The sequence below is a fragment of the Pollicipes pollicipes genome, unplaced genomic scaffold (assembly GCF_011947565.3).
Source record: "Pollicipes pollicipes isolate AB1234 unplaced genomic scaffold, Ppol_2.1 Scaffold_7262;HRSCAF=8765_pilon_pilon_pilon, whole genome shotgun sequence".
Taxonomy (NCBI): Eukaryota; Metazoa; Arthropoda; class Thecostraca; order Pollicipedomorpha; family Pollicipedidae; genus Pollicipes; species Pollicipes pollicipes.
In genome coordinates this window covers 4,822,630-4,850,179 of record NW_023597055.1, presented here as the reverse complement: position 1 = coordinate 4,850,179, position 27,550 = coordinate 4,822,630, and the positions used below count along the sequence as shown (strand labels likewise).

General features: G+C 51.8%; 1 protein-coding gene across 1 annotated transcript; it reads left to right on the top strand.

Moving 5' to 3' along the window:
• The first annotated feature begins 10,220 nt into the window (after positions 1-10,220).
• On the top strand, positions 10,221-27,303 carry LOC119114137 (zinc finger protein interacting with ribonucleoprotein K). The gene is made up of 2 exons (XM_037238349.1): positions 10,221-11,045; positions 27,229-27,303. Exons 1-2 carry the CDS (start codon positions 10,395-10,397, stop codon positions 27,301-27,303), a joined length of 726 nt encoding a protein of 241 aa, XP_037094244.1. The 5' UTR covers positions 10,221-10,394.
• Positions 27,304-27,550: the final 247 nt, after the last annotated feature.

Below are 27,550 nucleotides of genomic sequence, written 5' to 3'. Positions count from 1 at the left end.
ACTGACGGCCAGCGGTCCACCGCCCGTACCTCCGAAGGCCACAGCTGGCTGGGGACGCCGTCGCTGTCCGGGGTGGTTCACCACTTCCGACCAGTGCACCGGCCGTCGCCGGCTGCACGGGCACTTCAATCTTCGTGGGTCTTCCAGTCCTCCGGAGAGCGCCGACCGGCGGCGTTCGCCCACGTCGGGGCGCTATCTCAGCACCGCTGTACTGTCACGCCCGCCGACAGCAACCGGTCCCCACGGAGTGAGAGCTACGCGACCCGGTCGAGGTGCGCAAGGTTCGCGCGTTGAACCCGCCCGGAATCCGCCGCCTTGCTGCGAGCTCGCAGGCTTTGGGCGGGTCGCGTTCTGCGGAGGCACGGCCGCGGACCGCGGAGCGTTGCCACATAGCGCGGTTTACCTCTGGACTTGTTTTGGTGATGTTTAATTTTGTGGTTGTGTTATGTTTTCATTATTTTACGTTCTTTACTTATCATTTTCATGTAGTTTTTCATTTATCACTGCAACACTGAACCTCTGCGTTAACATCTCCGGGCGCTCCTCCTTGAATGCTTACCCAAAAACACAACGCGATGTAATTACGCTTAAATACATAAATGCCGCGAAATTTCCTCGTGCACAATTGCCGAAGTACCGGTTTTCTTGATTGCCGAAGTCAAACCAGAGTTTCGCGAAAACATTCCGGTTTTCGCCATCGGTAAAATTTGGTTTTAGGCATAATTCGGCTAAAACGTGCTGACTTCGCGCCCTGATTTTAACCCCTGCTATAAGAACCGTTTTTTTCTGGTGAAGAGTTCCCGGGACTGCATTAGAACTTTCCCGGACTGCCTTAAGACTTTCCCCGGACTGTATGTCACAACGTCTGGAATATGCGTGAAGGAGGACATTGCTACACACTTTGTAATGTATGTACCCTTCATTGAATATGCGCCTCAGTTCTTTATTATATCTAAGAAGACACAAGACAAAAAAGAGTGTTGCAGGTGCCCTATCAATCTGGAGACACGCTGAAGTCTCGCCCTCTGATGTCCCTGACTGATGTCTAAAGACGCACTGCCATTTGAGAATTCACCGTAAGCGCTAACCGATGAGACGAGGCTGGGCGCGTTCGGTGAATTACGCAATTACGGCTATGTAGTGTACGATTCATTCACGATTTACCGGTTGTGTGCCGTGCGCGTGTGTGTATCCAGCATGTCAAGAAACACATCCATGAACGTACGCAGGAAATCAGTTTGGGGTGGACACACTTCCACCCCCAACGTTCACACACTCCGACGCTCCGACGATCGCCGACCGCTCGCGGGCCAAGAGACCGTGCTGGTACGCCTTGTACCAGGCGGGTGATGCGGTGCACCTGTTCCGGAAGGTGCCCGCCCGAGGCGAGTGCCGCAAATTTGTTCCGCTCTGGAAACCGACGGTGGTGCTTGCCCAAACAGGTGAGCTAAATTACCGCGTTCAGCTGCGCGGCGGCAGGCGCAGGAAACTCGTGGTCCACCACAATTGATTGCAGCCGCGTAACGGTGGCACTGTCGGGCAACAGTCGCCGTCGGCAACACCAACACACCGGACTGCGCCGGTCGCGGCGCTGCACGGCCAGACGGCGCAGTTGCAGTGCCAGATGCCGACTCAGACAGTTGCGCCACCACCGGCCGTACCGACGTCCACAGACGGACAGCAGGTGGCTGTGCCAGCTGAACCAGCAGCGCCGTTGCCAGCGACGTAGGGGACTGACGTGGCTGGGTGGCTGTGGCGCCTGAGGAGGCTGAGATCGCGAACCTCGCTGCAGCCCAAGCCGCGGCTGCAGATCAACCTGCAGAGGCCCAGACTGCGATTCCTACGTCGTCCCAGGCCGCGGCTGAACCGCCTGACGAGCCGGCAACAGCAGTGATACCGACCTCGTGCCCTACCCCGGTGCGCAGGTCACGTGTCCGCGGCCCACCTCACCACTGTCTCGCCGTAACCTGGCGCAAACCAATGAATCGCCACGAAGCCCGAGTCCCCGTTCGAGTGCGTCCAGGTCCTGGATCCCAGTGTTTGTAGGGCAAAGGCCCTGGATCCCAGTGTCTGTAGGGCAGCCAACTTCGAACGATCATCGCGAAAAGCGGAGCACCCGAGCCAGACGGCTTCCAGACCGATTTAGCACCCGAGTCAGACGGCCTCCAGACCGATTTAGCACCCGAGTCAGACGGCCTCCAGACCGATTTAGCACCCGAGTCGGACGCCCTCCACACCGATTTAGCCCATGACTGCAATAGCTGGGTGCATAACATTGATTCATGGTGTATTCGCGTTGTTTGTGTTAACACGTTGTCTAGGTTAGTTGCAATGACGTGACGGATATCGTTTAGGGGTCTTTTTTTAATGTCTTTGTTGCACTAGGTTCGTGAGATATATGTTCATGATGCCGTGAATCATTCATTGTAAGATGTCAGGGAACACATGTGTGAAAGCCAGTGAATGCTTGCGTGGTTTGACGAGCGCCGCTTAGAGGTGCTCGCATTCCGATCCTCCTCCCGGCGCCCCGTGAGAGGGACGCGGCCGCGGGGCCAGAAGAGGGGGCGGTAACAAGAAGAAGAATCGAGAGCTGCCGGCGCGAGGACGAACACGCCGGCGGGATGAACTGCGGGGGTGCATGTGACGAGTGTCAGGTACAGAAGTGACTTTGGACGTACCGTGTGTGCTAGTGAGCCGGAGGCGAGGCAGCGGAACAGCATGACTTACACTGGTACGATTTGCGTTTGGCAACACTTCCGGTTCTGTGCCGTAATGGGTGGTTCAGTGGGATCCACCAGCTGCCCGAGTTTACGCCGGAATATAGCTGAGTCCTCTGGTGTAGGTGGAGCCAGCTATCTTGAATTATCCTGTGGACCGTGGAAGATGTGTTGTTCGTTAAAATGTATGTGTGACATAAAATGCAAACCTTGAAGATCACCTAGAGCATTGGATGTGTTCTTCATATAGGTGGCTTTATGATGCGGAAAACGAGTCTCCTGAAGTAACGGATTATTTTAGCCCGACTGATCACTATCTAGCCCAGTTATGGTGGCCTGCCTGATGACCTGAATTTTCGTACCATGTACGGGTAGCTTCAAAGCCTGCGGCTTGGGGAAAAGGCCTCTCCCAGCATTTTTTTAGTTTGCTCAACAGGCAAGAATACGTATTCTTGCCTGCCTGCCTGCCGGCAGGGGGGCATCTGCCACTCTGACCCCCCCCCCCCCCCCTGCTGGTGCGCCGTATCCGCGGTATAATATCGCTAAAGATGCTTTCTTTCCATACTACGGCTGATTATAATTCCATGGGAGATAAAAGATCAAGCAAAGCTATTTGCCCGCTCAGCCCCTACCCCTCCCCACTGATAACGCGCAACTGCACACCTATCTCGGTTACCTGCGTTTGCACATAAGCCGTCTGGCAACGGTTTCAGTATCGGCCGGGGTGGTCTGTAAGCCAATCTGGCCGACAGTGCGGTGACACCGCTGTTTATTTTCGTAATCGTTATTTTCTTCGGCGGGGCTTAGCTGCCTTTAGTAGTACACGCATCATTTCTTGGTATATACCAGCAAAGTAAACAACTGAATGCATGGTGCTGCCATCTACAAGCATAATGCGCCTGACAAATGGCGGCTGTGTGAGTGTTGCGCATTTATCGGATTTTAACGGTTAGTGCACATTTTTTATTGACACGTGATGCTGTTGAATCCTTTTGCCCTTCCCATGGCGTTTTTGCGGTAAAGGACGCCCCCAGACTGAAGGCTTGTGTTCGAGACCAAAATTCTCGAGTTCAAGAACAATTTATATGGCGGTTTGAATACAGTTAATGCGAGAGTGGCGCGAACAAATATTGAAAAGTTAGATATTTGAGAATCGTCGTTTCTTATGTGATCTGTGGCCGCGTTTGCGGGCGATGCTTTTTCCAACCATGTGCGTCATGTCATCTGATAGAAGGCTGCAATATTTTCCTTCTGCAGGACACAGGTTTGAGGATTTCAGTTCACCAGATGTGTCCAAGTGACCGTTGGCGTCTGCTGCTTTGTAACAAATGACTTGCTTGCTTGCTTGTGCTATGGCTATTTCTAAGTATGTTCTGATTTCCTGGATGTCCAGTAACCTGCTGACTTCATTGCCATTTTAGAAACCTCTGACTATTTTCAGGAGGTAGCAAGTTACTGTCACCTTTTAGGCTGTTATTGGTGCTCACTGCTTACTAATAGAAACTTGTGTGGAAGTTCCAGGGCTCCTGCATCTTTTCCAGCTGCTACTGTGTTGTTAAATTTGTGGTAAGCATGTCTTGCTCTGGGTGTTGCATCCAAGTCAAGGTATTCCTTTATATTTTTCATTGCAGAGAGGTGATTGTCAACTAATATTCATTTTGTAACTACAGCACATCATAAAATGGAGAAAACAGTGCTCATATCATCCATAGTTACTCTGTGAAGGACAGAGGATGCTAGAAACTAGAGTTGTATACAGGAGCAATGGGAACCAGACAATTCTTTGGAATCATTGGACTGATTCATTTGGAGGATTACATTCGTTTTTTGGATGAACGTCTTTAGTTATTGTTCTTGACTGATGCTGTAGCTTCAGGAAAGGTGGCTTTGGGTTACATGTGCAGGGAAATAATCACAGAGCTAAGGAAGTGCAGTTCAGTCTGCTTTGGTGTGAAGGGCAATTGCTCTCTAGCTAGCTGTCTGTTGTAATTATGTTAGTAGCTGCAGCAGGGACTATATGATCCTTGTCAATAATTTGTTGAGCTATTTTATAAGATAGGGATGTTGTTTCTGAAACCATTAAGCCTGTGACTTATCATCTCAAAGCCCTTTTTCTGTGGGTGTGAAGGAAACTTTCATTCTGCTGAATGCATGCAGTGACTATGGACCTATTGCTATTGGCAGTCCTTTGGCACATACAGCCACCTGTTGGCACTACAAATTCATTGAGTTGGTGGTTTTCTTATGAAGTGACACCTTCTTCCAAACCAAAGGGAAACATCTTAAAAAATATGGCCTGTCAGGCAAAAGGCACATGCCATGTGATACTAAAATGCTGAGTTGTCTTGCCTTGAAATAAAATTAAGTTTAACTTAAGGTGGCAGCAAAGTTTACTTGGTGTTCTTTCCTTTACTTTGGCAGTTGTAGTGTTTTGCTCCCTTCATCCTAGACTTGCTAAATGTGTCCTCCATCATTCTTGTATATTCTTGTTATGTTTTAGCAGTATAGTCTTTGCATTAAGAGCAAAAGCTATTGTGTTGTCTCAGAGCCTGTTTTTGTTGAGTTTTACATTAGGGGGAGAAGTATCATATTTGTGCATGACATCTGGGAACTTTAACCGCTTCCCCTGTGACCCTGAACACAAGATTATGGCAACTGTCTGGCATGCTGGCTCCAAATATGTTTCCAAGGTACTGCTCTTGTTGTCTGGAAGTGAGTGCAGTGAAATTATTTTAACAAGCATGATGGGTGCGTCTCTGAGCCCACACTTGATCAAGACATCAGCATGCGTGGCTTCCCCATCTGCTCACTGCAGCCACCTGAGCTCCGTCATTGTCATGACTGCCCTGCCCTCTACCGGCAGGCCACCTCAGCCGGCTGGACGGCATAGAACTGGCCAAGTCCTCCCACTCATCCGCACCCATAGAAGCTCCCGCGTCGGCGGGTGTTGGACGGTCGGTACTGAAAACCTCGCGGCGCCATGCTGGGCCGCGGCCGGGGGCGCGGCGCGCGCACACCGCCCCGCTCCAGCAGCGGCCGCGTCATCAAGCAGAACGCCAAGTACGGCGAGATCCAGGGGCCCGTGTTCGAGCGCGTGGTGCAGCGCATTGTCGGCCCCGGACCGCTGACGGACGGTGAGCGGCGAACCGACGGGAGGGGGGGGGGGGGGCTGGGGTGACGGTGTCCGTGTGACAGCTGCAAACCTGGGATGACAGTCCGTGTGACAGGCAGACTGGGGTGGCGACCCGTGCGAAAGCGAGGCTGGGGGCTGCGGGACTGGGCAGCGGGATCGAAGCTGAAGAATGCTGATGTGCCGAGGGTGTTTCTGAGTAAAGGGAGCCACGTCGCAAGATCGTTTTGGGCGTTAAGCAGGCTACTGCACCAGAGTATGAAACTCAGTCAAGATGAGCATTAGCCATTAGACTCGCCTTTTCGTGAATCTCATCACAGACTTGCGATCATTATCGTTGACCACTGCGAGCTTTACCAGGAGCATAGCTTACAATCACACCCAGAAGAAGGTGTTCTCGCCAGTGGCAGACATACCCCGGGGGCCAGACGGTGTCTCGTGGTCCGAGCGCGTGCTCCGCTCTGAGGCCGCTGTGCCCATCCTGACGCGCCCTCACCCGCTCCCCAGATGACTCTGACTCAGAGTCGGCGGTGCTTGGCGCGTCGGAGGAGTCCAAGGACCAGTCCAGAGTCCAGCAGGTCAGTTGCGCCGCCGCCCAGGTGCCCGCCGCGACCGGGCGCCCGCAGCAGTGCTGCCATCTGTCGGGGGTTGCCTATAGAATGTGGTGCTGCCATCTGTGTTTCGTTCGCAAGTGGTTTGCTTCGGCGCAGGCTGCCTGCATGGAGATGGAGAAGAGCTATAGCACTGTTAATAAGTGCATTTCAGTCTGTACGGGCTGCTGCCTTTCCTGTTGACCTGCGGTGACCTGCAGTGACCTGGGGTCCATGGCAGGCTGGGCCCGGACCTGGACCACGATGACGTCAGCCGCTGCATGGTCTGCTGGTCGCACTGCACGCCGGCGCCGGCCGCCGCCGAGGCGTACAACCGCCTGAACCGCTACCTCCGCCACATGGCCGCCGACTCGTCACCCGCACAGTTGGTTAGTGGCCGGGGGGGGGGGGGGGGAGAGCGAGGGGGCGTACACAGTCTGCTGCTGCTCCCGGCTGGTCAGCGGCCGGGGGGAGAGGGCGAGGGAGCGTGCACAGCCTGCTGCTGCTCCCGGCTGGTCAGTGGCTGGGGGGGGGGGGGGGGGGAGAGCGAGGGAGCGTACACAGCCTGCTGCTGCTCCGGCTGGTCAGTGGCCGGGGGGGGGGGGGGAGAGAGAGCGGGGAGCATACACAACATGCTGCTGCTCCCGGCTGGTCGGTGGCCAGGGGGGGGGGAGAGAGCGAGGGAGCGTACACAGCCTGCTGCTGCTCCCGGCTGGTCAGTGGCTGGGGGGGGGGGGGGAGCGTACACAGCCTGCTGCTGCTCCCAGCTGGTCAGTGGCCGGGGGGGGGGGGAGAGAGCGAGGGAGTGTGCACAGCCTGCTGCTGCTCCCGGCTGGTCAGTCTGGGGGGGGGGGGATGGGGCGTACACAGCCTGCTGCTGCTCCCGGCTGGTCAGTGGCCGGGGGGAGAGAGCGAGGGAGCATACACAGCTTGCTGCTGCTCCCGGCTGGCCAGTGGCCGGGGGGAGAGAGCGAGGGAGCGTACACAGCCTGCTGCTGCTCCTGGCTGGTCAGTGGCTGGGGGAGAGGGGAGGGCGTCCATAGCCTGTCGCTGCCCCTGGCTGGTTTCAAGACAAAGGCGGCATTGCGGCACGGATAGCCGCCGGACAGCCCGTCCCTGCGGCTGCAAATGCTCGTTTTAACACGTAATCCCCCCGGTGCGATGTCGCGACGTTCGTGACCGCTTCGCCGGGGCGTGGCATCGGCCATCAGAGCCCTCAACAGTGTCATGGCCTGACCTCCGGCGGCCCAGGGTGGCCTGACCATGCCTCACACTAACATCCGAAGCCCCAGACGGCCACGTCTCGCCGCGTGGTGTGCGCGAGAGGCCGGCCGCCCGCTGCCGGCGGCTGACCGGGCGGCTGTCGGTGCCGGCAGGTGGTCGGCGCGCTCGGCCTGGACCTGGACGCGGCCGCCAAGTTCGAGCTCATCTGCGCTGGCTGCGCCGCGCTCGTCAGGTGAGCCGCCGCTCGGCCGCCGCTGGAGGCCGCTGGCGGTGGAGGAGACCGCTGGAGGGGGAGGAGGCCACTACAGGCCGCTGGTGGTGGAGGAGACTGCTGGAGGGGGAGGAAGCCGCTGATGGGGGAGACGAGGTTGCTGGAGGCCGCTGGCGGTGGAGGAGGCCGCTGGGGGGGGGGGGGGGGGGGAGGAGGCCACTGCAGGCCGCGGGTGGTGGAGGAGACCGCTGGAGGGGTGGAAGCTGCTGATGGGGGAGATGAGGTCGCTGGAGGCCGCTGGTGGGGAGGCCGCTCCAGTCCGGCGGGCCCTGCGTCATGTTTGTTGCATCGCTCGCGTGGCCGTCATGTTCGCCTATGCCAAGCAGTGGCAGGTAGTGAGTGATGACTGTGAATACGATGACCGGTATATGTGGCATCGCTCCGTGTGGTATGACATCCTGTCGCTTTACGTGGTGCGGCATCTCCCGCCGCCGTGTGCTATGCCGTCTTACCCCTCAGTGGCTGTCTGTGTGCCGGCGCAGTCCCGTCGCGTACGGGAGAGCCGGCCGGGACTGGCGCCAGCTGACGTAGTGACGGGTACTCGCGGCCGCGGACCGCACGCTGGCGTGCTCTACCGACGTGTAGCGCGCTCTCCGGATGGCCGCCAGCTGGCCTCAGCAGTCGGCGCACCCTTAAGCACCGGTAGCTAGCTACTCCAATATCTACTCTGAGCATACTGCTACCGCCAAAGGCGCCACATTTGAGTGATTACGCGCGCCACACGCAAATCGTAAGGCCGTGTTGTCGCGCACGTTTTGTAACACGGGGAGTTAGGTTGCTGGCCTGGCGGCCTCTCTAAGCCCTCAGGGCGGCGAGCGTAGGACAAATGTCCCGCGCGTACCCGCCGCGCACATCTTGGACCTGCCGTGCGTCTGACACTGCCGCCCGCCGCCGCCGCCGCAGGCAGCTGGAGGAGGCGGAGCAGACGGCGCTGCGGCTGCGGCAGGAGCTGCTGGAGCGGCTGCAGGCCAGCCGGCAGCCGCCGCCCGGCCAGACGGCGGCCGAGCAGCGCAGCCAGGAGCAGAGCCAGCAGCAGGAGGCGCTGCAGGCGCTCTCGGCCGACCGGCTGGACGGCCTGTTCGGCGTGAACGGCGTGAGTGGACCGGCGCTGGCGCGGCTCGCGCTCGCCGGCGTCACGGGACGCGGGGGCTCCGACGACGGCGCTCTCCAGCAGGCCGCTGGTTGCTGATATTATAAGAGCTCGTAAGGGAGTTACTGGGTCCGAAGCGGCGGGTGTGCGCGAGCCCCTTTATTTCGGGAGGAGAGGAGAGGGGGGGGGGGGGGGGGGGCGCTTGTCACGCAGAGAAGTGTGTGATGCCTTGTGGCTCATGCTATTTTGCCGAAGTTCATGGCGAAGCATAAGTCTCCGTCCCTCTGCCCAACGCCCATGTGTCCCGGGGCACACTTGTTGGATCTGTTCAACGTGAGCGCCACTTGGTCAGACGAACTCCGTTTGGTGCGTTCCTGGAAGTCGTGTGGCGATGAGGTTCGATGTTCATATCGATGTTCGAGCTCTGAATTCGTTCTCATGGCCAGCAGTGATGCTGAACTCGGGTGGCACTTGACTGCTTTTTTTTTGCTTATGCTCGCTGTCACCTACACTGGAAATGTTGCTAGTTAGTTAATGTGTATGCATGACAGCTCCGCTATTCGCCAACACCGTGTAGTTCGCGTTGAGTGGCGCCGGCAACCTAGCCACTGACTGGCTGACTCGGGTTTCGTCGGTTGTCCCAGTGCGTGGTGGCTGAAATCGTCAGGCTTTTAAAGCCTCGATAACTAACCCAACGACTGCCATCCAGCGGCCGCGTGACCTCGCGTGACCTCGCGCCTCTCGCCGGCAGCTGGGCGTGCACGTGGTGGACGGGCCGGCGGCGACGACGGTGCGCCGCCGCGGCCGGCCGCCCGACCCGCTGCCGCGCGAGGAGGACACGGTGGAGGCGTACCTCTCGCGGCGCGACGAGTGGATCACGCAGACGCCGGGCGCCGCCGCCAGCCTGGTGAGCGCCGTCGTCGCCGCGTCGGCCGAGGGCGTCGACGGCCGGGCCGAGGCACGCGCCGACACGCACCCGTGCGCCGAGTGCGAGCGCGTGTTCAGCTCGGCCGAGGGCCTGGCGCGCCACGAGTACTTCCGGCACCGCGCGACGGAGCGGCTGGCGCCGGTGGGCGACGACGGCGACGAGCCGGCGGCCGGCGACGGCCGGCCGCTGCCCGTCCAGGCCGTGCTCGGCGACGGCGACGACGAGGCGGCGGCGGCCGACGAGGACGACGAGAACGAGCTGGACGAGCCGTACGAGCCGGAGGAGGCCGACGACGACGAGCCGGAGCCGGAGGAGCCGGCGCCGAAGCGCAAGCGCGGCCGGCCGCGGCTCTCGGACAGCCACGTCCTGCGCTCGGGCGCCTGCGAGTACTGCGGCAAGTTCATCAAGGTCGACCTGCAGGGCCACGTGAACCGGTTCCACACGATGGTGTGTCCGCACGAGTGTCCCACGTGCGGCAAGCGGCTGGTGAGCCGCCACGCGCTGGCCGAGCACCGCCAGGTGGAGCACAGCGCCGGCCACGCCTGCGAGCACTGCGGCGCCGCTTTCGCGCGCAAGAAGCAGCTCTCGATGCACCAGTGGCGCAAGCACGGCGTCGGCGGCGTGCAGTGCCGCGTCTGCGGCAAGAAGTTCGCGCGCTCCGACACGCTGGACGGCCACATGCGCTGCCACGAGCGGCCCATGCAGTGCAGTCTCTGTCCGTCGCGCTTTCCGTTCAAGCGCGAGCTGCGCAACCACGAGCACCTCAAGCACGGCCTGCACGGCGAGATTCCGCGCGACAGCGACTACCGGCCGGGCGAGATGTACCGCTGCGGCAAGTGCGGCCGCTGCTTCGGCTCCTGGGCGGGCCGGGACCGGCACGTGTGCGACAGCAGCGCCGCCCTCTCCGACCTGTACGTGTGCCAGCTGTGCGGCGACTGGAGCACGCGCTTCGAGGGCGACATGGTCAAGCACATGCGCAACCTGCACAAGATCGAGGCCGAGACGATCCTGATCGCTGACGTGGAGGAGGACGGCGACGACGCGGCCGCCGGCGAGGATGACACGCTGGTGGCGGCGGCGGCGGCGGTGGCCGAGGCGCAGTAGCGCGAGACGCGGCGGTGGCGGTGGCGGTGGCGTCTCTCCTCCTGCCGGGGCCGGGCGCGGCCTGGTCTCGCCGCTGTGCGCTGGACGTCAGCCTGGGGCCGAACCCTTGTCGTTTGCCGGCGCGCGGGAAGCACACATCGCTCGCCTTGAGGCCGCCCGCTGAGTGGAGAGGGGGGGGGGGTCCAGTGGTCGGGTCACGGGGGCGCCGCGTGCAGGAACGCTGGCGTATGGCCCCGGCAGTGAGGCTGTTTGTGTTCGGTTTTATTGGTCGCCTTGCGTTGAGTATCGTTTCGTGTTCGGCGGCGCGCTTTGGAAAGTTTGATTTTTTGCGCAAGCAACGTTTAATGGCGCTGTTATGAAATACCGTTCTCTGCTGTTTCCATTGTGTATCTTGTGATGAACCGTGTGCGCCCCGTTCTGCACATACACTGAAGTCAAATAAAAGTGCAGAGAACAATCGTCGCTCTTTTCGAAACGGCTGCGGCATTCTCAGCCGAGAAACGCCCAAGTTGGCCACTTTTAATCCCCCTACCTCATTTCGTCTGCAAGTCGTTCCAGCTAGGATACTGAACTTCGGCATGTTTTCTTGAATGCTAGTTTTCATACCCATACGACGCCGCCAAATGGAGTCGGCGGCTTGCCTGGTGGGGAGAACGTGGAGGGGGGGGGGGGCGGCATGTCGAGACAAGTCTGGAGTGCTTCTAGAAGAATCAGCAGACTGATGAAAGGTGAGTTCTCAAGACATCAGGCATATGACTTACAGCTTTTTACCATGTCTATTGAAGCAAAGACAGCCATAGGTGGGGGTAGAGGGGGCGCAGAAATAGCAGTAGAGCAATGAGTGGAGATTCTTTTCGGCGCTGAAGTGCTGCGTCTGGCATGTGTATCACATCCACAATCCACAGCTTAGTGGATCACGGCTCCCGAAGAGCCAGGGTGTTGCCTGGTACGAATGCTGTTATCGCCGTATGAGGGAGACGGCGAATGGTGCCATTCGCGTTGTTGTGCATCGGTTCACATACGCTCTTTTATGGGTCTGTTATCACCGAGATCATGCAAACATCACTGCTAGATAGGTTTGCGTCATTATCCTTGAGCTCGCAGTTGTGTAGACACCAAAACAGGGTCTGTGTGTGCACCACTGAGGTAACGGCAGTGTAAATATGGAAACAGGTGTAACAAATGCCTTCGTTGGCTTTATCCAGACCAACACATCGTTCCGCTTTTCCAACCTTTCGGGTCGTGAGTGCATCCTTCACTTTCTATGTTCTGAAATATCTGAGTTGTTTAGAAGAAGCTTACGTTTTTGACACGGCACGAAATCGGGACGGTATACTTTAACATTTAATGATTTGAATCAGCGAATTCCTCGTGGAATGCGAGCGAAATCCACCGAATGAGAACTGGATTGTGTATTTTGACTTCCCTCAACTAAAACTATTCTCATATTCCTCAATTGTTCGATGGGAACTCAAAACAAGCGTAGTTACGCGAAACAACTGACATACAAATGTTGCCCAGAACAGCGAATTTCGATGTAGAACATTTACGTTTGCGAGTCTGGGGCACCTCGCAGCTGCTATTCTGGCGATACGGGGACCGATGCGCCCTTGGCGATCCAAAATCCCCAGAGGGATGCATCATACACCGGTTCCATTCCGGCTGCGGCAGGCCCTTTGACCGAGCATCTGGCACTGAATCGACGCAGCGGCTCTCACTGATGCAGAAGGGTCCCTTACCGGCGCAGGAAGCCCAACAACTGTGGCACTGTGACACCGATTCGGCCCATCGGCCCCTTATTGGAACGGTGCGGAGGACACCTCGATCGGTACCAAATCCTTTGACTGACACAGGCCACTGTTTCACTGTGAGTGCCAACTCTTGCAACGTAATTTCTCACGTCTTCTTTCATTGTCAAGAGGGACCTACTGCTGATCAACGCTTTTGGCATTTGCGGTCCCGCTCCTGTCCCTGTTCAGCAAACGAGTCCCTGACTCGTTCCCGACATGGGGTCCCTGTTGGGAACTGTGATCCCCTGATCAGGATGAGGTTTTTACTTTTCAGGGACCTGATCAATGCAAGTGATTACTGACTAACGTTTGTAGGCATGGTCCTGGCCCCACTTGAGAAAGGAGCCCCAGGGCCTGAACTGGCTCGGAATCGACCGCTCGATATTGGTGATCTTGTTCAGCTGACTGACATGGAGATCCTCACTCTCCCAAGGGCCCCGAAAGGGACAAGATGGCATGCAACTGACTTTTGAAGGGCCGACCCTGAGGAAAACGCGAAATCAGGCGCCTAAAACGATCTTGCGCGTTTTAGGCGCCGATGCGATATCCTCGGGATTGCTTTCGGTAAAACTCGAAGTCACTCGCTTCCCTGTTGATATCTAGCACCACTAACGGTCTGGCGTGCTAGCGCTGAGTGAGTGAGCTGTAGACGGCACGTGTGACGGCATGGCGTAGTCGGCTCCACGTCGTCTTCTGCTCAGCTCGCCGAGATGTGACAATGTTGAAAACAACGATCCAAAACCGTCAAGACTTGCATTCGTGTCTAGCGCACGTGCGTGGCTGTGCGTATCGATTTTCCCTTTGCCAGTGTGGTTGTCCATTCTTTTAACGAGTCGAAATAACCTGTGCGCGATGCGCCAGGATTGCTTACTGCCCAGCTTTGGACCGGGTTTCAACACGTGTTGCGGTACTTGTGCAGCGTGCGAGTTTCGCGTCTTTCACGCTGCAACAATGGGTTGCGTTTGCAGCCACCGTCGGCACACGGCACCGATCGGGTTTGGTCCCATATTTGACGCGCGATTGGGCAAGTAGGGGATTTGACACCTTTTTTGATTTGACAGGGGATATGCAGTTTTTTCGACGACAGCTTCCAAACTGCAGAAATTTTGGCGCGTATCCGCGCCAAACTTTGTACAGTCATTGTACAACTTTGTACATGGTTTTCTGCCAAGGCGCTTCCTCGGGAATCGGTCACTCTGACGCGACAACGGAGTGTTTGACAAAGTCATACATTCCAGAGGAAAACGCTCAAGTCCACACAGGTTTCGTGCGGTTTTACAATATGGGTGGCTGCAGCGATTGCCACTTACTGGTGGCGGCCTGGCAGAACCTCACATATGGAACGAAGATACGAACAGTTTTCCAGCTTTGCATAGCCGATGTCGGCATGTGACTGTTCCTCGTTACCCCTACATCGAGAGGCGTCAGAACCAGCGCCGGGATGCTGAGCTGGCTTCCACTATGTCAAAACGCGTCAATAACCAGGCGTGCTATGCGAAAACACCGCATCGCCCAATCATACTTCCGGGCGCGTTGAAACCTTCTCCAAATCGCCTTCAGGCATTGTCCGGTGCCCTGACGCCGCCGGACAGACCAATTTCTTCCGCTGACGAAAAGCCTCCCGCCACAGCCACCGAGCCTCGCGGCATTTCCATTTGAGCACCTCCACCAACGGTCGTTCGATTTTCCGACGCGTTGGCCGCCGCCGCCAGGCCGTGCGGCATAATCCGACCATCAATTCGATGCTTCCGGCGCACTCAGAGGCAGCACATTGGATTCATTAGGTGCTCGCCAGTCCCGCGGGCCCAGATAACGACGCGGCGTCGATGGCGACGAGGTTAATCACCCGATGGTCGGGTGGACCCGGTACCCGGCGAAAAACGGGCGCGTGGGCCGCTGGGGGCCGCCATAAACGGAGCCCTGATGCGCTCGCTCTGCATTGCTCGATAGGGGGGGGGGGGGGGGAAGGGGGGAGGGGGGGAGTTCATAGCCTGATTACATTGCGGGAGCATTGGATGCTGCCGAATGGCTTGCATGGGCTGTAAATAAATCCCAGGGCACCTCGGAAGGTCCGGATTACTGACCGGCGGCAGCGCATTTACTGGTGTTAGTGTCACGATGCGCCATGAATGGTGCATTTGGGGTGATTGCTACTGCAGTCGAATGCCAGAGACTTGCCATACCATCGAGTGAACTTACAAGTGAACTTACAAGCGAACTCACAAGAGTGAAGTTACACCAGCAAACAAACGCTGCTCCAACAGCCCAGTTGCGACTAAACGGGCTCCGTAGGAAAAAATTTGCTGCCGCCCAAGTGAAACGCAATGGTGGCTAGTGTTTTTGGACAACGCGCATTTGGGTGGGGGTCAATTTGACCCCTCCCAAACATTTTTTTTCGGAATGGTTTCCGAATGGCGCGGCTACGTCAAATTTTGCATGACCGTAGACATTTGAATGACGGATCGTTTGGTGGCTGAAATTTAGGTGCACCTTGTAAGGTCGCTGACCTATGGCAGGCCAAAGTCGGGCCATGGATTCAGCGAAGACAATTTCTTCAATACATCTTCCACGGACTTCTTGAAGTCAGAATAGGTGACTGACCTAAAATAAACTAGGCCAAGAGCCGTTTCGAAACGTACCGCCTAGCGTATTATTTCATGCTTAATCAATGCAAAGCTCGAAGCAGCCTTATATAATGTTAGCCATCATGGCCTTCGGAAGGTCAATCAAAGCCACCGACCTCGAATGGGCACCACTGACCTTTTGCTCACAACGGATATCTAGATTCATGGAGCACTTGTATACAAATCTGAAGTTCGACCTTGTTTGGCCTTATTTGCCTCAAGGATCATGACCTAGGAACCTCAAATTGTGACACCAGTGAGGTAACGTACAAGCCAACACACCCTGTGAGTTTTGTGTCTCTAGCTCTCTTTAGTTCAGATATGAACAGCTCGACCATGATATTTGCATTGGCCTTGATCGCCGCATGACGAACGCAATGACAGGATTTTAATGACATTATTATGTCATCATGGATGCCTGAGTGACCTCGAAAAAGTCTTCCCAAAAATATGCATATCTTCGCAGGTGTTTATCTACAAAACCTAGAGGGGCTTATGTTTTAAGAAGGGCAGGACTGTGAACTGCACCGGATCATCTTCAAGACGGCTATTTCAGTCCAAACCCTCTCTCAAATGTGGAGCACTCTTTTTAATAATTAATTGGAATGTTTTGAGGGCTCACAAGTAGAGCTTATGCAAACAGTACCAAGTATGCGCATTGTCATTTGTTGTGACTACACGTCTCTCGGCGCGTTAACATCCACAGAAGAGGGTGAAGTAAAACATAGCTCACTAACGGCGGAGCGCCGAATTCTTTACTTCCGCCGAAGGGTTTGGGCTTATACTCGAGAGATCAGAGCCTTAGGGATAGATAAGACAGTAGTATTAGCCTCATTCCTCGGAAAAGCCAGGAGAATGCAGATAAAGCTAGGTTGATATTTCGGCAACATGCCTCCAGTGAAACGATAGCAGAAGAGGAAGGTGAAGAAGTGTTTTAAAAGCTCATAGGCTCACTTCTGCTATTGTTTCGCTAAAGGAATGTTGCCGAAATATCAACCTTACTACACCCCCACTCTCCTGGTTTTTCCGAAGAATAAGGCTGACGCTTCTGTCTTATCTATGTGAATAATGTTCCTCGCTAATGCACCGAACAACTCACGTAATTTTGAACCTTAAGAACAGAGTCAAGTGGATCCCACACAAATATCTAGAGTGAAAACTGTTTCAACACAAATATTGCTCATTATATCGTCTTGTTGCATGATGTCATATATGATCGTCATCATCATCCGTCATTTTCCATAGAAGGGAAAACCACCTCTACATAACGGCTGCTCCTCTGCGATGTACCACATAAGATAATGCTAAAGCATACCATGACATCCCAGCATTAGGTGTAGCTACTTCAGAAAAATTAATAAGTACTTTGTTGATGGCAAAAGCCGTCTAGCCTATCTACTCAGTATCTTTTCGTTTTTAAAATACCATCATAAACTGATGGAGAGAGTTTAAACAAACCTAAATCAAACTCTCACGAACATTTAAGGTGGCTACCGTGGTAAAGTGGAGGGCGGCATTGTCCTTTGGCAAACCGGCAAGCTACCACATTCTGCTTGACACCACGGATGATTCCAGGGTCGTATTCAGGATTTGCCGATGAAGGTGGCAGAGTTTTTGGAGTTCCCTGAATACCCAGTTAAACGCGCCTCAAACGCGCGAAACGTTTTATGAAACGTGTGTTTTCGACTTACGCATTCTGACGTATCCACCATTATGTTGTATTATATATATATATATATATATATATATATATATATATGTATATATTCGCATACCTGTTATAAGCATAGGTTTGATACGAGGGAGAAGAATGAAAAGAGACTCCAGGGTCCACTATGTGAGGGCATAGTGTGTGTATGCTTTCCAAATGTAAAAATGTCCTCCGAATGCCGCTCTTCACCCATTGAAAATTGGGCTTCGCTGTGTGTTCCGGACGCTTCAAGAAAACCGCTCTGGCCCATACTGCCAACGCCAAATTCACACTATATGTGGGCACTTACCAACACCGCTGCATTACTTCTGATGTACTCTGGAAACCTGCTGAAACACATTCCTTGAAAAATGCTGCCGTTTTCCGCAGGTGCTTGCTTTATTGTTGTAAGAATGTAGTTGTCTGCATGCTCATGAGCTTCTCGCAGAATATTTTCAGTTGCGAGATATCTCTATAAGTCCTTCTCAATTTATTCTTCTCGCAGCATATTTTCAGGTGCGAGATATCTCCATAAGTCCTTCTCAATTCATTCACGCAAAGAGCCGCGAAGAAACGTTCTGACTGCTTCCATGGCTCGACTTTTTCTCCCACAACAAATGAATGAACGGAAGCCGAATGCAATACCACTGACCGCCGGCGATCACGGCACGTGCGTTATCACGCGCTCGGGCGACGGGGTCAATTTGCCCCCTTCTCCCCCCCAAAAATTCTCTACAATATATTCGGCGTAGCCGCGCCAAACTTTGCATAGCTGTAGGCAATCGAGTACTTGCTTTTTGGCACAAAAATTAGATGTACTTTGTTAGGCTACTGACATATGACAGGTCGAAGTCACGCCATGGCTGTCAGCGAAGGCCATTTCTAGGGAATCGTCCGATCTGAACCGATGATTTGTGCCAAATCATGACACTGATTTGGCCATGTTGTTCATGCCTGTGTAGATGGTCCAAAATTTCCCGCCATTCATGTTCAGTTTTTTAAGGATTATGTTTTAGCAGCGACCACACTTTAAGAGGCCACCAACATTGCGGGACTACACAACGAGCAACGTCCAGCCGTTATTGCGAGCAATCCATATTGCATTAGCGATTAACGATATACGTACGTGGAGACAAATTGATGTGACTTCGCATCGCGCGTTACGCGTCTGACGTCACTCATGAAGCAAACGCTTGCCAGCTTGCGGGCCTAAAGATGCTAACAACCTTCGCATTGTCGACCATGCTGAATCCTGCACGTTCAGGTCTGGTCGTCAACTTTTTGTGGCAGAACATGCACATAAGGCAATGGCTTAGAAAAAGCAGTAAAAACCTTATTTCTCGCATAAATGCCTCGCTTTTCGGCAACATGCCTTTCCCAGCAAAAGCAGCAGCTTCACCATTGCAATTTTCAATTTATTTCTCCTGTTGTTTTCGAAAAAATGTAATGCCGATGCATCAACACATGTCTGGCTTTTCTGGATTTTCTGCGAAGAACACGACTGTTATTGATGTCTTATCTATGTGCATCATATTTTGCGTGAATACACTAAACAGCTACGTAAGGCAACATCTTCACCCAGATTGCATAGGTCGGGCAGAAAGACATGTTAAAATATGCATCTCACAATGCCCTCCGCCCGTATTACATTGACCAACTCTGCTGGAGAGAACTTGCGTTATGAGACGGTGTCTAATGACGTACGCTTTAAAAGGACATGCTTCCGAGATGTGTTTAGAATTGATTTTGCGATTTTAAAGTCAGCCAATCTTTCTATACCTGCAATACGGATATTTTTAGCCGACTTGTGTCGACGATTTCCGCGTGATGTGCATAACTGAGGTGGTCGTTGAATAGTGTCTTTTATCTGCTTTCGGCCCGTGTTATGCGCTCGGTAAAGCACTCCAGGGCGCTATGTTTTGTCTCGCCTCTGTACGTGTTGGGGCGGGCTTTGCATGGTTAGGACGTGATGGTGCACCCAACATTTTTTTGTAAGACATCTTCTCACAAACACCGCAGTGCAGGACTTGTATGGCCTTTTCCCATCTAGGCAGAGTGGTAGGCCGAGTGCTGAGGTGGTCAGGTGGGCAGGTAATATTTTACCGATGTTCAGGGCAATGCGTGGTGATAACCCCGAAAACAATGCTAACGTAACACTTCCAGGCAAGGCTTTAATCGCTGAGCATACTTTCCGTGACAGCGTATCGTCTCTGAAAGGAAGACGAATTGTTCACAGTGTAATGCAACATATTTCTAATTATGTTGCGCTCAAAGGAAGCATTCCACGTTTGTTTGGAGTGTTACTTTGTCATAGCCATCTTGAAGATCACTCGGTGCAGTTCACAGCCCCGCCCTTTTTCAGGCCTAAGTAACTCTAGTTTCAAATCTAAACGTTTGCAAAGATATGCGAACTATTTCGGGGCCACTACTCCTGGGTGACCCAGGCATCAATGACGTCATAAAAAGGTCCTTCAAATCCTGCCACGCCACGAGCTATGTGGCGAATAAGGTTAAACAGCATCATCGTCGAGGCAGTCAAATCTGACGTTCGTGAGCATAATCCCAGACAATAACGGCCGTCAGTTCGAACTCAAACAATTTTGTGCAGGGTGCGGTGACGTCACCATACAAAGGCATTTTGAGCGGCATATAACTAAACGGAGAAGTTGTTTGTCTCGAGCCGTCTTTTCCCCTTAAAAGCATACCAATGTCCAGAAGAGAGCATATTTCATCATATCTGATGCTTCCGCCAACGCGTTCTACCGCGGATCATTGTCTTTGGTGGAAGTTGGATGTGCAGATTGGCGGTACAGAATTACACCAGAGTTTGCGGGCTTGAAAGAGGGATACTTACTTGCGAGATGTGAACGCTGCTTGTGACGAACGTCACGTTACATCCTCATGTCTATATCACCACAGTTCTGGGAGCACGTCACTGGCAGAGGTTAGACTATACCTTCCCTTCAAAAATATCGATGGTGAGTCTTTCCCTGAGGATGAACGGATGCGAAACTTTCAAAATTATGTGGGAAAAAACAGGCCTGTATTGACACCTTTATTTCGTATGCTAAGAACTTGTTCCGAAACGCAACGGGTCCTCTGTTCCTGTTGGCCACCTGATAAAAAGTTCATGTTACACAGTATCCGACGATGGTTTTTCTAGGTAGTAAAAGACGTTGCCCTTTCTTGAGGCATTTATTCCCCCCCGAAAAGTCTTCTGATTCCTGATGGAGTCGTTCGGTGACCAGAAAGTCGCAGACTCGCCACTCCGCCGGTGACGCTGTATCCGCCTTACTTGCGTCGGGAGGCGTCGTGGACCAACGCTTCGACATCCGATTCGATTGCTGCTTTGTCTTCATCCAGGGTGGCGGTATACGTGTTGAGTTCCTCCGTGGATACGCAATCGCCGCCGTCGGTGTTCATGGCATTAAACACATCTGCCAGAGACTGGTGCGTGTGTCCTGCTGCTCGCTCGGTAGTGGGATTAGCCGTGGCGGCCACGACCAAGCACAGGACCAAGAGACCAAGACGGAACATAGCGACGGAAGTTGCTTGCGCTGGCTGCTGGCAAGGTTCTGATGATGCGGCACTGAACCACCGTCTTAAATACGTCTAGAATGAGCCAACTGGAGGCAATTTGTGCCATCCGTCGTAGCAACAAGTGTACTAACAGCTACACAGTTCACGTTCACAATGTCACGTTTGTGCAATGTAATATCTCAAAGCACGGTGCCATCTGTGAAAATGCGCTGATGTTATTTTATTCCTTGCTTCGTATTCGGAGACATGGCGGTCGAAGAATTAAATTGTCAACTGGTTGTTTGTAGCTTCAGCTGCACCCAAGTAGCAAAACACGCGATGTCATGTTGACCCACAGAACACCGATGAGGGCAGGCAGGATGCTCTGCTTCTAGTAACACTGTACTGATAGTTTTTTTCCGTCGAATAACTTAAGAGAAAGGAGAGAAAAATGCATGATTATTTCGGCTACATGCCGATCGGGGCGGTGATGAGCACTTAATTTAAAACCGTCTGGCAGCCATGCTCGAGTTTTGAATTTTGTTTTACGCATCGAACCACCGTGTTAGGTCAACAATATTCAAGGGATTACACAAGGTACAGTCGCCAAACATTACCACGTGCAGTCTATATCTCATTAACGATTAATAAAAGCTGTACATTGAAACGACTTAATGCAACTTTCCATCATGCAATACGCATTAGGTGTCACTCACACCTGTAAATGATTGCCAGTCAGCACGCATTAACCAGCCCTGGGATGCTCGGCTTCCAGATGCCACGTGAAGAAAATAACTCTACGGTTTTGAAGGTATTGTCAGTTGAGGAAGAATACGTCCCAAACTTTTGACTTTAGGTCAAATGTCAGGCCACCAGACGGCACGAAGTTTCAAAAATGGTCATTCCGACAGATAGAACAAAAACCTATGTTGCACGTCAGGCGGATATTGAGGGCATGAAAACAAGCGTAAAAACTATGGAGAGCCCATTCCGTTATGTTGCGCCGCACAGGTTGTGTATGATTAGGTCAGCGTACAAAATTGGCCTACCTATAGCCTAGAAGGGCGATGCATTTCACCATGTCCATTTTACTAAGCCTGTTTCATTAGCTGCAGCTGTGAGATGAAAGAATTCGGGACACATGATTGCCTTAGTTCAAGAAACGTCAAATTTATCAAGCATCCGGATAAACAAGTGCTAGCGTGTCTATGCGACTAGCGCAAAGCTCTCAAGTAAAAACTAGCTTGCTTTACATCTATAAGCACTTAGGATCGCATAGCTGTTTGGTACATTATAATTAGTCCACTGGACGCTTGCTTATGCAATTATAGCACACTAATCACAGGCACGTCGTCACATAAAATTACACATCAGCTAAACAAACACAATAGGGAGGTGGTTAATGGCGTCGCACATGTTGATCTAGCGTCTTTGCTGCCGAAAATATAGGTCATTGACCTTGGATGTTTTCACATAAATTTGTATGTACTCACATGACCTAGAATAAAGTCATGTTTTATAATTATGTCTCAGCGATGAGTATTTGTATCATTGTGTATTGGAATTATTCGTCCAACGTTACCAAAAAACTGCCTATTGTGGGGCTAGCATATGCTATTAGAAGGCACGTGTAGACGAAGGTCATGACCTGGGCAAGATCATGTGTCCTATGGTCTGATAGTTCTGCATGCGTATTGGTACCGCGCTCCTTATGAACAAGCCGCAAAGCTATAAAATGCATTAAAGCTGCATGATTTACGACAATAACAACAATGGACCTGACTTTAAGACACTGACCTCGCCTGTTTTCAAAAGTCTGAAAACTCTAAACTGTAGCCACCCTCCTGTTTATTACTGCAAAAACAGACGGCAAACAGAGAGAAAGACGCACTCTGTTCAAAAAGTAACGTAGATAATATAGGCCTTCCTCTCTGTCAGGCAACTGCAGAGGTGACTTTAAGTATACCTGTTTCACTGACGCTTCTCGTTCGGCTGCACTATCGTTGGCATTTTCTCAGTCGATGGGCCAGAAATCTTGGAGAGGCAAGTCCGTTTTTTAATGTACCCTTCCTTTTATCTTCATCATCATCCGTCAGTGTCCATTAAAATGAGAACCACCTCTACCTAACAGCTATTTGTCTACCATATAGCAAATAAGATACTTCTTAAGTGCGCCATAACATCTGGCATTACGTGCACCTGCTCCAGAAAAACCCATATGCACTTTGTTGATGGCAAAAACGTCTAGCTTAATTGCTATGCATCTGTTCGTTTATAAAGTACCCTCATAAGCCGATGGAGAAAGTTCCACCAAACCTAAATCAAACTCTCACGAATATGTAAGGTTAAGTGCGGCATGATCCTCCACCAAAACGGCAAGTTACGTCATCCTAGGTGGCACTATGGTTGATTCCAGGGGCGCATAGAGGATTTCCCGATGGAGGTGGCAGAGTTCTTGGAGGTTTTCCCTGAAAATCCAGTCAAACGCGCCTGAAACGCGCGAAACGTCTTGCGCGAAACGTGTGTTCTCAACTGACGCATTCTCCACTCATCATATTGCATGATGTATATATATATATATATATATATATATATATATATATATATATATATATATGCATCTGTTTATTCGGGCGCCTGCCTTCTGTCTGTTACCATTGCTCAACTTTTTCGCCTGCAACAAATGAACGAACGGAAGCTGAACGCATTACCATCGACCGTCGGTGATCACGACACCTGCGTTATCATGCGTTTAGGCGACGGGGCCAATTTGCCCTGCTCTCCTGAGGTATTTTCTACAATATCACCGGCCTAGCCGCGCCAAACGTTGCATAGCTATCTGCGATTGAACACTTGATCTTTTGGCATAACAAATTAGATGTACCTTGTAAGGTTGCTGACATATGACGAGTCAAAGTTGCGCCATGGAGTCTAGCATAGGCCATGTCTAGGGAATCGCACGATGTGTAGCGACAATGGAGTGCTAAACGATGCCATACATTTCTGAAATAGTTTCTCAGGCAATGCACCAACCGAGTATAGAAGAACAACAAATTTCATTGACCTGGCGTGAGATATAATGATTTTGTCATGCCGTTCATGCCTGCGTAGATAGTTATTATTACAGCAGGGGCAGCAGCAGCAATTTCAGCCTTAGCCCCCAGTGCACTGATACGTCACACAGCACTAAAGATTTGCTTGGACGAAACGTCTGCTGCTCTTCTGCTCTTAACTCCACGCTGGAAACAGGTCAACGGCCATCAAGATGTCCTTGAAAGGTTTCATGCTACATCATTCAATGAGGCTTCGGATACTCAAATTTGAATGCGGATTAGCTTGTAGATAGTCTCGCAAAATGTACACAAGAACGGAGAGAGAGGGACCAGGTCCCCGAATTTCGAAAAAGGCGGGTCGCCGATTTGGTGACATCCCAAACTGCACGGGCCGGATTGTGTCGGAGACTGGGAGTACATTTCGTGGAGGCGTCTAACGCACACTGATAGACCTACTGTATGTAACATGAAACTTAGGGCCGCTCACGTCCAGTCAGTTGTAAAACGTCGCCCTGAGGCTGACGCTATCATACAGCTTATTATTCGTTTAATATTATCGCTTAGCTAATCTCGTAGCGCGGCTTTAGTGCCCTGAAATAATGTACTTGGCACGTTTAAGCATCAGTTAACTTACCTAAATAGGCTAGCGTGATCCCATTCCTACGTTGCGGTGGCTAGTACGCTAAACCATTTGTCCATACAGGCTGCACGTTCAAATGTACGCATGCAAATGTTAACAACACCTTGGAAACTGCTTTTGATATAAGACACCTCCCTGCAAAGCTGCATTTGAAATGGTTAGTAGTATGTAACAAACTGCAAGTGTTACCGTCATCCAGGTGCCAGACGTCTCCGCTCACAAGAGCCCCCGCAACGGACTCTCAGGCTTGTTTACGTTTCAAAGTATATATTTTTGTACTGCATCAAATATCATCACTCACAAATAGAGGCTACCACGGGCTTGCGGATAGCTTCTGCTGCTTCGCGGCTGGGCCACAGTGACGTCACTGAGGGATGCCTTATTTCCACAACGCTAAAGCACCAAAGTGAGCCTTCAGCATGAAAACACAAGATCAAACTTGGAGCTGCAGTTTTAGACATCGGCTTAATTGACATAGCAGTTAGCGGAACGTCTTGATAAATGCGTTCCATGATTAACGAAGTTAGTTTTAAACGGCACCCAGTGTGATAATGGAATGCCGCTGCGTATAATTGGAGCCTTAATGCAAGAACATGGACTTTCTCATTTAGGTCCCAAATGAAGCACTGAGCCTAAACGCATTGCTGTTACTCGTCCACGTCCATTTCGCTTGCAAGATTCTTAATATTGATCAAGGCATTACCAACTTTGTTAAATGCATATAAACATGTCGATGGTAATATTATCGCATTGAGGTGTATTTGGAGGTGAGCAATGCAGTACACTGATGTGTGCAGTATAACTGGTCCATTTGATTGAAAAGCAATAGTAACCATGGTTGCTGGTTATTGATTCCTATTCTTGATTCAAGCAGTCCATAATTGATGCAAACGTTTCAGCGCTGATATCCAGCGCTCATTCTCCAGTAGGAGCGCAAGTAATGAGTGCTTGTAAGAAGACAGTGTCAAAAGTCAAAAAGTGGGCTTTCATTGGATGCACTGACCATCGCCAGCCATCGAATCCATGTGTGTTCGGACGCCGTGTGTGAGTGACTCAGATTGGGCACGTAGAAAACAGACGGATTTTGTACTGACGCTAAAAGCCAGCATTAACAGGCATCACGCAACAAGACGATAGAATGAGCTATATTTGTGTTGAACCAGTTTTCACTCTAGGGATTTGCGTAGGATCCATTTGACTCTACTCTTCAGGTTAAAAATTGCGTGACCTGTTCAGTGCAGTAGCGAGGAACATTATTCATGTATTCGAAAGTAGACTTGCTTCTCCGAGATTCGCGATTGATGACATGCCAACGATGATATAGTCACTCGAGAAGTATATATGTATGTATATATATATATATATATATATAGAAGTATGTATATATATATATATATATATATATATATAGAAGTATGTATATATATATATATATATATATATATATATTCATAAGTAACAGGCCTACTCTGATCACCTCTGAAGTTACCCGGCGAAGCGCAGGGCTTCTATCATCTATATAAATCTTCTAACAGAGTGCGTATTTTTGGTTGTTTGTCGTCTTCTGCTTTTCGAACCGTGTGCATCTCGCTACCAGTCGTTCTCCCAATGAAGGAGGGGTCAAAAACTTAAACGTTTGCACTTGCTTAGTAGCAGTGTTTCATCTCCATGGCATATTCGAAGCCTAGGCGAGAACAGCTATTAATACCACATCTTCACAGCTCATTCATAGCCGTGAGGAATTTGCAAGGGAACGGCAATAAAAACACTTGCCACATCATTCCGCATATCCAGAGTCATGCTCACCGTAGGCTGCACAAGTAAGGGAAAGTGTTGGAGGCGTTTGTTATGTACACATAAGCACACAACAGTAGCAGCTAGTACGCTAATAACGCTTTGTCTTTCCTGGATTCGTCCCTGGCATAATTTTTCAGGATGCCGTTCATTACACAAAAGTGAAAAATGGACAGCAACGTTGCGTTTACGATCATCATGCTCCGCATGACGACTGCCCCCAGTTGTCCCTTCCCCGGTGGTGGTGGTGGTGATTCCCTTCCCCGGTGGTGGTGGTGGTGATTCCCTTCCCCGGTGGTGGTGGTGGTGATTCCCTTCCCCGGTGGTGGTGGTGGTGATTCCCTTCGCTGGTGGTGGTGGTGGTAATTCCTTTCGCCGGTGGTGGTGGTGGTGATTCCCTTTCCCGGTGGTCGTGGTGGTGATTCCCTTCCCCGGTGGTGGTGGTGGTGATTCCCTTCCCCGGTGGTGGTGGTGGTGATTCCCTTCCCCAATCGCGCTTCTAAGTAGCATTGTTGATTTACATTCCTTCAGCCGCACTTACGAGAATATTTTTTTTCTGTGTTATCTTTTCATAACCCCGCAGTGCCTTTATTGGCTTATGACGGTGCTACTTTGTACCCCCTCTTGCATAACCAGGCCACGTCTCCTTTATCAAAAGCATTTTTTTACACTTTTTCTTGAGTGCAAAATTGTATATTAAGCCAACGAAAACTATGCCCTAGATCCCTGCATAGCGCATTTTGCGCTGTTTAAAAGTATCCAATTTTTCAATTCAATAGTTTTTTCAAAAATTCCAAGTACGTTTATCACGCACTTCATGCATTAGTTGTCGTGGCCGGAAATTTCATAAGGGTCGTGGGATCAGAAGCCTCCCAGATTGAACAAAATTTGGCATCAGGGCCTCTACATGTGCACACCATGCTCAAACCAATCGGCTCTGCACAACTCCCACTACTCTTATAAGGCACCTACTCTCTGCAAACTATAAGGTCGCTTTACCATAACCGGAGTCAGAAATCACGTTTGTATTACAGAACATCGTGCCTTGACCCGCGTTCCGCCAGGGGGCAGTGGACTTCCCCAAGGAATTTTTCGAGCACAGGTCAACAATGGACACGCGCAGCGACACGGAATTTTAGAGCAGGTTAATCTATCAATTTGGCATCCTTTTCCCCAATTTTAAGGTTTGATTTACCAAGATTAGTGACCTAGGTCAGGTCAAGGAGGTCAATCTCTAAAAGATTGAAGATCCAACTTTTAAAGGAATCATTCACAAGTGTTCAACCTGGCTGTAGTTATGAAACATAGGAGTACCTGCCGTTTATACTTCTCATACTTTTGAAAAAAGGCGAGGTCAGTGTCCTGAAGTCAGGTTGCTGTCAGGTT